Source organism: Megalobrama amblycephala, linkage group LG1, assembly GCF_018812025.1.
Source record: "Megalobrama amblycephala isolate DHTTF-2021 linkage group LG1, ASM1881202v1, whole genome shotgun sequence".
NCBI classification, from domain to species: domain Eukaryota; kingdom Metazoa; phylum Chordata; class Actinopteri; order Cypriniformes; family Xenocyprididae; genus Megalobrama; species Megalobrama amblycephala.
In genome coordinates this window covers 50,054,385-50,064,550 of record NC_063044.1, presented here as the reverse complement: position 1 = coordinate 50,064,550, position 10,166 = coordinate 50,054,385, and the positions used below count along the sequence as shown (strand labels likewise).

The window sequence follows — 10,166 nt, the reverse complement described above, 5'->3', positions numbered from 1 at the left end:
ACTCGTTTTAACTAGAAAAGCAATGGTTTTCAAGACAAAAATTAAGTTTTGAAAAGTATGAAGGTTTATAGGCCAAAAACGGAATGATAGATAAATTATATTAAAATATATTCTCTTTAAATTCTGACCTATTGTATTTGCCTCAAGCACACAGTGACACAAAAAAGAAAACAAAATGTCAAGTATGTACTGTAGTATGTACCACACGGACAATTCTCCTTTCCCTTTGCTTGCTTCGCCTAAACCACACCTTTCAGTAGTTCTGCCTTCCTAATTCTCACCTTATCACTTACTATTGTACTTGTACATTGTACATTTCATGTGTACTTTTTTACATTGAAATTCGTTCTTTAATCCCAGCTTAATATGTAGAGTCAACTATATAAATAAAGCATTTTGGGTTCATTTAAACAGTACAGTGTTTATTTCAGTGGTCAAACAACTTCAACCAATACTGTGAGTTTGGAGCAGGGCTGTGGAAGATGAACAAAAGAAGACATAATGACTGTTTAGGAAACCCACTTTGTGCTAAGGACACAAAAAATGACACACTTCACCTTTAAGGTACATTGATATGGACAGGCTAAATGACTGGAGGTTGACCATGGTTGCTGTCATTTAAAAACTTATTAAAATGAATGTGCTCTTGTTGCTTTAAATATAAAAACCCTATAGTAACTTCTGTATTGACATCAACAATCAACCCACAGCATGATGTTATAGGAGCTTAAAGACAGTTTCAAACTCCTTCTTGAATGCTTCCTTCAGCCTAGAGGTCATTCTACTGGAGTCATTATCCTACAGAGAAAAGAGAGAAGGAGAGAAAAAGGCAGAATTTAGTATATAAAATGAGATGGTAAACAGTTAAGATTCTTGCAACACTGGAAAACATTTGCATAAAGTTTAAATTAAACTCACTCCGTTGGAGGTGCAGCAGTTGTTGAAAATCTGTTCAATATCGGAGACAAACTCTTGCACTGTTTGATAATCGTTATTCTCCAGGTTCAGCTTCACTCTGCCCAGCATCATGGGACTACAAATATTCTTACTGTATCCTGAAACCTGAACACCAGCAGTGCAGACGTCACATACATGTACACCACATATAAGAGCTGTAAATAATGACAAAGAGGCAGATGAAGCTGCTGAAGATGAGATTTACATTAGTGCAGGGCTCAGTCATGCTCTCATGTAGCAGGTGTAACAGCAGGTACTGACAGTGCTGAAACAGAATCAAACACAGAGAGAAACAGACTGTAAAACAGTGTAGTGTGTGTGCCTCATCTAATGAAGGTGTAAAAGCAGATGTGCTTTTATCTCCATTCAGCAACACAAGTAATATGTAATGGGGTTATGCTTTTTTTTCTTCCGAAACTGCATTATGATGTTTGCACACCTGATCAACAAAATTATTGAATTATTTCACTGGATTACACTTGGAATCTTGTTTTTCTCATTTCTCTCACCAAACACAGCACTGTTTTCAGACATGTTTCACTTAATGCAATCTTATGTAATATGTAAGTGGCAATTTGCATTTTGCCAGGACATGTGTGATCAGGGGCTGTATTCACAAAACATTTTATCTTACCACTAAGAGTTCTCCTAAATAGCAGTAAAAGTTTTTAGCTAAGAGTTTTCTCTTAAAGGTGCCTAGATTATGTTTTTAAAAGATGTAATGTAAGTCTAAGGTGTCCCCTGAATGTGTCTGTGAAGTTTCAGCTCAAAATACCCCATAGATTTTTTTTTATTAATTTTTTTAACCCTTTGAGCGGTACGGTCCCACATATGGGATTTTTATTTCTGTGCCCCTGGGCGTACGGTCCCACATATGGGATTTTTATTTCTGTGCCCCTGGGCGTACGGTCCCACATATGGGATTTCGAACGTTCAGCGACGTCACATAACTGCCAGATTCAAACTGCTCTTTCGCGCTCTGGCTGTGAGACGGACGCGCGCAGCTCTTGTCATATATCACATGCAGTGTTTTCAGCCACATAACGTTTCTTTTAAGGTTTCAGACATTTAAATACACATAAGCACCATTAAAACAATATATTTAGAGTTTATAAAATACACACTTATGTCAGACATCAGTGGAAGGAACAATAACAATCCATTCAAATACAATTTGCCGACATTTATTCATATCAGACACACATAATGGGCCCAAGTAACTACAAAGTTTACTCTATTATTCTTCCAGTTCACCAGCCACTTACTTGCATATATTTCGGGAGAAAATGATGAATTCACTTGCTGTAAATCCGACTGACAGGGCTCGGCGAACTGTGGGGCAAACTAAGATGGCGGCGCCCATCTCGCGTTATAGATCAAGATAAAGATCATTTATAAAGGCTTTTAAATGACAAAACACACTCACTTACACATATTTGAGGATCGGAATATCAGATAGTTGATAACATGGTAAGCAAAGTTTGTGAATATTTTAAATAAACAAGGAAAAACAAAATAATAGCGATCCACCTGTCATACAGTGTTATTGTGGCTGCGTTCAGCGCTCGTGACACGCATGACGCGTCGCTATGGAAACATTAAAGGCAAACGTTCTAAAATAACGGTCGCCTTAAAAAAACTCACTCTGGGGGGACAGTTAGAATATTTTAAACTCACGCTCGAAAGGGTTAACTGCCTATTTTGGGGCATCATTATAAACGCGCCGATTTTATGCTGCGGCCCCTTTAAATCCCGTGCTCTCCGCCCACAGAGCTTGCGCTTGCCTTAAACAGTGCCTTAACAAAGTTTACACAGCTAATATAACCCTCAAAATGGATCTTTACAAAGTGTTCGTCATGCATGCGGCATGCACGCGTCGGATTATGTGAGTATTGTATACTGTTATATTGTTTACTTCTGATTTTGAATGAGTTTGATAGTGCTCCGTGACTAACGGCTAATGCTACTCTGTTGGAGAGATTTATAAAGAATGAAGTTGTGTTTATGAATTATACAGACTGCAAGTGTTTAAAAATGAAAATAGCGACGACTCTCGTCTCCGTGAATACAGTAAGAAACGATGGTAACTTTAACCACATTTAACAATACATTAGCAACATGCTAACGAAACATTTAGAAAGACAATTTACAAATATCACTAAAAATATCATGTTATCATGGATCATGTAAGTTATTATTGCTCCATCTGCCTTTTTTCGCTATTGTTCTTGCTTGCTTACCTAGTCTGATGATTCAGCTGTGCACAGATCCAGACGTTAATACTGGCTGCCCTTGTCTAATGCCTTTTATAATGTTGGAAACGTGGGCTGGCATATGCAAATATTGGGGGCGTACATATTAATGATCCCGACTGTTACGTAACAGTCGGTGTTATGTTGAGATTCGCCTGTTCTTCTGAGGTCTTTTAAACAAATGAGATTTATATAAGAAGGAGGAAACAATGGAGTTTGAGACTCACTGTATGTAATTTCCATGTACTGAACTCTTGTTATTTAACTATGCTGAGGTAAATTCAATTTTTCATTCGAGGGCACCTTTAAAACCTATTCACAAAGCTGCTGAGACCAACTTTTACTAAGGAATAGACTGAAGTCTTAAGCTAAGAGTAAGGGCGGGGTTGACCTCGTTGCCATGGAGTAAACACACAGTGATTGGCTGATGGGGGAGGAGTCAGCGATTTAATCATAGAAATATTGTAGAATGTGTCATGTTGCCATATTCAAATAAAGGTTTTAAAATGTAGGTTAAATGTCACTAAAACTAATTAAAGTATATACAATTAAATGTCCATCTCTTGGATGTCTGCATCTCAAGAGAATGCAAAATGCAAGCGACAAATGATATTTTATAAACAAAGTTTGGGAGAAACACATTCAAACGGTCTTTCTAATCAGCTCCAGAGGAGGAATATATACACAGACGAGAGCCGACTCGCCTGTAGTTACTTCAACAGTTTTCTGTATCCCTCCGCCAACCCGTCCCTCACTCTCGGCTGGGGATACGGGGAGAACTTTGGGTTTGGGCTAAATTCCAAGCTCGGAGCCCTTGATCCCCTTGGACAGCACACCAAATACGCTTATTAATTTTTTTTTTTTTTTACTCTATTCAATCATTTGTAAATGTGAACTCATGAAAACCACTGCCACATGTAATCAGACAATATTTATTTATTTGTAAAAGATTTATTTTTGGCATCTCAAAATCTATATTCAAATCTATAAATCAAAATGTATTGCATTTATGAAGAAAAGGTTCAGCACCCAAGGCTCTATCGCTATTGACTCAATGGTGTTCAGTGTCTTTGGGTGGATTAGGATGGTTTGTGATTTGGTCTTAGTGACTTAGGAGTCCTCTTGACTACTCCTAACGTTTCACAGATTTAGGAGCTAGTTTTAGCACTAAAATACTTGAAATACTCTTAGAGCAAAAATTTAGGACTCCTAAAATTAGGACTGACACACCCATTATTTTTAAGAGTTTCTCCTAAATCGGCAAGTTGGGAGCTACTTTTAGCCTTAAGATGTTTTGTGAATACGGCCCCTGGTCTCTAAACTATCTAGTCACACAGGAGTCAAACTGGATGAAGGTGAAAATGGCAACTGGTAAACTTTCACTTGTTCGACGAACCATAAACAATTTTTGCACATGCACCTGTGGAACAGTCCTAAAGACACTAACAGTGTACAGGCAGAAGATAATTTAGGTCACATTTACAATAACTTAAAGGTACACTGTGTAACTTTCTTTTGTTTGAAATTAACTAAATTTAAATGATAGGTTAGTTTGTCACAATGAGCGAGAAAGGTTGACTTATAGCAGCTAAATCTCCAACCTCCAGGGAATCACCTGAATCTGAACTGTTGTTAAAGCAAAACGGAGATGGCATTTTTATTACTCAACAGGTGAATAGTGTATTTTGTAATGTATAACAGATAAATTCTCTCTAAGAGAGTTCACTGTAAAGCATTATCTATTATGAAGGGTCATTTCATGATGGTTGTTGTAGAGCTGTGCTGGAATTTATTTTCAAGCAAGTATTGTGTCTATTAATGGATGTAGCTACAGTAACGTCTTCAGCTAGTCAGCTTGAGATCCTTTCCATCTAAACTGGTTACATCTCTTAAGCTTAGAAGTAAATAATTTTATGAGCAGTGGGATAATCTCTCTATATTTTAATTATGAGAAAGAACCGTATTCATCCACACACAGAGCTGAAGCACAACCAAAACAATGTTCTGCTGCAAAATACATGCAGTTTCGTTTTTTAACTGCTACAGAGGCCAAAAGTTACACAGTGTACCTTTAAGGATGCTAAAGAGACCTTTCTAACTCTGAAAACAACACAAGAAGAAGAAAGATGCCCAGTGAGACCTTGCAAGTGCCTTGGTGGAAGAGTAAAGTGTGTGATATATATGAATTTACCAGTGTGTACTGAGAGACTGGACTGCTCAAAACTTCCTGTTGGGTCTTTTGACTGGAATCTTTCATATTCTTCATCACACAGAATGTGCAGCTCCACTTGCTTCTGTACAGACAAAACACACAATATTACACAAAGTCAACTGTTTAGTTTGTCTAAACCAGCATGATTTCTCTCTTTCTCTCACCCAAGTGAGTCTCCGTCTGCAGCTGGTAGATGACAGTGTGAATGAAAAGCTCGTGGACACTCGTCACAACACACAAGATCTCCCTCAGAGTTACACACGAAACACACGTCATCATTCTGTAGGGACAAGAGTTCATAAAGAAATTAAACATTTAAAGCATTCAATGGTCATTTTGATGTTCTGACGTGGTCATTGTAAGTGATGATATCTTACTTGGTATTGATCTTCTTCTTCACAAATCTCACAGTAACAGTTTATCATATGCGGTTCCAAAACTCTTTTCTGGAAAGAATGTGAGAACACAGAGTTTTAATAGTCAAATTATTTCAAAGAGCTTTAAATGTGAACTTTCTGACACAATGACAAATTTTTTTACCATTATAAGTTTTCCTAAAGGTATCTCATTGGTCACAATGTCTTTCCTCCATGTTCCATCTGGTTTGTTCAGTTTGATGAAATCCTCAGGTGTGAGCCAGAAGTTCTCTGTTCTTATGCATCTCCCACGATGCCCTGGGACAACAACATTGAACCATATTCTGAGTCTGGACCATAGTTTAACAATCTCTAAGAGTTATACGTCATCCCAAAAAGTATTTAAAATGTCTGAATGTCTTTGCAATAGACACAAAATATCAAACCAGTGGCACCTGCAATTAAATGTAGCCAGTAATTGTCTTCACGTACTCAGCTCAGAGACTTTTAATCAGCTGGCATCTTGGTGATTTTTAGTGTTTATATACAATCTACCATAGGTGTAGTAAATATGGACGTTTTTACTAAACATTTGTTATTGTCTGAAGTACATGTCTATTGCTTTTCTCTTAAAAATAAACAAACTATTTTTGAGGCATTTTTTTTTTCAAAGTATATTTGTGCTCTATCTTTTTTTTTTTTTTTTTTAAATAAATGACACTTGGTTTGATATTTGTATCTAATGCAGTGACAATCAGACATTTTTAGGTGTGCCTAAAGTTTCCAGATACTTTTTGGAGCCGCTAAATGTAAAACATATTTGACCATCATGCAATATGTTAAAGGTCCTAAAGAGGATGTTTTGTTTTATACATTTTTGCAATATTACTTGAAACTGTCTTTACTTACTGATAAAAGACTATTTATTAGGTGCACTGAAAGTAATAATATTAATATACATCATCTGTGCACGAGGTAGGGCCTTAAAAACATCAGCCAATCGTTTACGCGATCATCGAGTAAACGATTGGCCCTCTGGCTTGTCAATCACTGCCGTGACGTTCCTTGTGAGAGACGAGGGTGGCTGCGCGCTCCAGTAACTTTCCACACTCCACAGGCGCCGCATGTGATGTTTTTGTCCGGAGACAGGAGTAACAACTGCAGATTATGAGTTACCTGCGGTGAGTCCGACATAATGAATCCACTAACACGACACAGCGAATGCCGGTGGTAAACACTCGTGTACCAATGCTCGTGCATGAGTTTTGGGAGGCGTTCCTTTGAAATGAGCTGTGAAGGAGGGGGGTTGTTTTTACGCATGCGCTTATTTCAAAAACTCAGTAACAGTCTTTGGTTTCTCAGTCGACGAAAAGATCCTCTTTAGCACCTTTAATATATGTAGTAATTAATTTAAAAAATGTGCCCACTCACACACCTTTGGCAAAGCGACATTTGTGTAGGATGCCAGATTCAGAACCACAAGTAACAGGTAGGGTTGGACCTTCAAACATGCTCAAGTCAATAACATCATCTTCATCATCAATATCTTGACTATCACTGGCGATCTCATCTGATTCTATAACAAATACACAAACATTCATGAAACAGAATAATTTATCAAATATCTTTCTGAATAACTGTTGTAAAATCTTATTTAAAGGAATATTTATTTTCTATTTTAAAACAATATAATATTACTAATAATATTCATAATTTACTCACCCAGTTTTTCCAAACCCACAGGGCTTTTTTTCTTCTGCAGAACATAAAAGGAGAAATACTGAAGAACGTCTTGGTCACACTTAACTTAAGTCACATTTGAAAGCTTCAGTCTAGAAAGGTTAATTCCTCCATCATATCTTAAAAGCAGCCAAACCTGTGCATCCTGAACCTTGCTTTTCTGAAAGTTTGTAGATGAAAGAAAGCCATCCTATGAATAGAAAAGAGCAAAAGTTAGAATATGTCATAAACTTATTTAAATATGTCATCATTAGTGTTATGTTATCTCCACACTGTCCATTTTTATATCAGGGAACTGTTATTTAACTTCAATTTTTCTAATTAGTTCCATGTTTTAAAAACAAAATTGCACTCAAGAGCATTAGTTGAAACTGTTAGTATTGATTAATTATTGAAATGGTCTTGCACCTCTATGAGCTTCTGGAGTGGAATGCCTGTGCAAAGGATGCTGGTTCTCCACTTTTTGTTCCTGTCCTTCATCCCAAACCTCTCAAACTCAGTGGGCTTGAACCACTGGCCTTCACTGAAGATGCACTTCTGTTCTATGGTCAGAAAAACTGTTTATTCAGCCACTCTTGAAATGACTAGATTTAGAGCTTCTGGATGTTAAATGTTAATTACTTGAGAAATTAAACAGCTTAGCTCATAGACATTACTGAATTCTTTTAACAAATAGAAAAGTTTCTGCACCTACTGTTATTATATTTCTTCAAATGCAAGATGCCCTCTTTATGACCACATGTAACAGGAAGTTGAGATTTATTTTGAGAGTGTTTGTGTCCTGCAGATGTCTCTGAAACAAGTACATCAGTTCAGTGAAAATGTATTAGAAGTTTTAAATGTGCACCCCTTCATATTTTAAAGAATATACGTGTTCATCACTGTTCTGTCATTTTGTTAGTAAAAATACTTTTGACTCACTGGGGCAGTGTTGTCTCGTGGCTTGTTTCTTCTTCTTGGGTTTGCAGAGGGAGGACAGCTCCGTCTCTTGTCTCTTCTTACAGCTTTGTTTCTTCATCCTCCTCTTTTTATCCCTTGCTGTCCTTTATTTCTAATTCTGTTTTCACTCAGCCAGTCAGATACTGGAACGCTCAGAATGAGTCATTTCATGAAGGAGGCTGTTTTATCATCTGCATTATTTAAACAGCAGGCAGTGGACGGGTTCCTCCATGTTGAGTTGTCTGTGTTGTAATACTTCCCCTCCTACTCTCACAGAAACGAAACTGAAAGCAGATTCTTGGTCCACTTCCTGGAAAGCTGGTTTGCATCCAAATGATTGAACATTTCTCAACATATAGGAATATATTTTTAAGTTGTGCAAATTATTAACATTATTATTGTAACATTAGTAAATAATAATAAAAAAAAACTAATACACTTTATCATGGCAAAGTCATGTGGTGTTATTAGTTTTGTTAGAAAGTATTTTATTAAACAGGTAGGGCTTCGGAACACAAATCCATACATATTTAATTGAATCAGCCATATTCTTTAGGGTTTTTCAAGCTAGGTTGCAGTCTTTTAGGCTCACTTGCTTAGTAAAAGCTTAGATCCGAAGGTGTTTTATTGCCTTGGTGTTCCTGCCCACCCTTTGGCTGATCATCATCTTTATATCATGTATCTCAAATTGGTATGAGGCATCTTGCATAGAACATTTGTATTTACGTAATATTTATTTATCAACTAAACATTCAATAACAAACAATAACAACCAGAGACGTTAAATATGTTTTTCAACGGCTCTGATAACAACAAAGCAATACACTATCAGAGTACACCTCTCATTTAGTACTGATATTATAGCTGTGTGCATCTCTGCTTCACTGAACCTTGTCTGTTACAGTGGATGACTGCATTTAAATGCTGTGTGTGGCTGAGCACAATCTGAACATACAGGTGCTGGTCATATAATTAGAATATCGTGAAAAAGTTCATTTTTTTTATTGTAAATTATTTTTAAAAATGAAACTTTCATATATTCTAGATTCCCTACATGTAAAGTAAAACATTTCAAAAATTTTTTTTTTTTTTTTTTTTTTTTTAATTTTGATGATTAGAGCGTACAGCTCATGAAAGTCCAAAATCCAGTATCTCAAAATATTAGAATATTTCCTAAGATCAATCAAAAAATGGATTTTCAAAACAGAAAAGTTCAAGTTCTTTAAAGTATGTTCATTTGTGCACTCAATACTTGGTCGGCAGCACATATTACAGCAAATGACTTGCTCCTAGCACAAATTACAGCATCAGTGAAGTGTGGCATGGAAGTGATCAGCCTGTGGCACTGCTGAGGCACTATTGAGCCTTCAGATCATCTGTATATTGTTGGATCGACTGTTTCTCATCTTTCTCTTGAAAATATCCCATAGATTCAGGGGTCAGGCATGTTGGCTGGCCAATAAAGCACAGTAATATCATGGTCAGCAAACCACTTGGAAGTGGTTTTTGCACTGTGGGCAGATGCTAAAGTCCTGCTGGAAAAGGAAATCAGCATCTCCATAAAGCTTGTCAGCAGATGGAAGCATAAAGTGCGCCAAAATCTCCTGGAAGATGGCTGCATTGACTTTGCACTTGATAAAACACAATGGACCAACACCAGCAGACGTCACGGCCCCCCAAATCATTACTGACTTTAGAAACTTCCCACTA

The 10,166-nt window shown here is 36.9% G+C and overlaps 1 protein-coding gene across 4 annotated transcripts; it reads right to left on the bottom strand.

Moving 5' to 3' along the window:
• Window positions 1-401: 401 nt before the first annotated feature.
• On the bottom strand, window positions 402-8,736 carry LOC125273458 (nuclear body protein SP140-like). 4 transcript variants are annotated; one of them, XM_048198844.1, is made up of 13 exons: window positions 8,439-8,736; window positions 8,212-8,310; window positions 7,926-8,059; window positions 7,654-7,707; window positions 7,500-7,533; window positions 7,213-7,353; window positions 5,962-6,095; window positions 5,799-5,867; window positions 5,586-5,701; window positions 5,401-5,500; window positions 1,163-1,222; window positions 919-1,062; window positions 402-798 (listed from the first exon to the last, which is right to left on the bottom strand). In XM_048198844.1, exons 1-13 carry the CDS (start codon window positions 8,533-8,535, stop codon window positions 718-720), a joined length of 1,263 nt encoding a protein of 420 aa, XP_048054801.1. In that variant the 5' UTR covers window positions 8,536-8,736; the 3' UTR covers window positions 402-717. The 4 variants fall into 4 exon arrangements, with proteins under 4 accessions (XP_048054801.1, XP_048054790.1, XP_048054819.1 ...); XM_048198833.1 differs by having other exon boundaries at window positions 5,401-5,503; window positions 8,439-8,734; XM_048198862.1 differs by having other exon boundaries at window positions 5,401-5,503; window positions 8,208-8,310; window positions 8,439-8,453.
• Window positions 8,737-10,166: the final 1,430 nt, after the last annotated feature.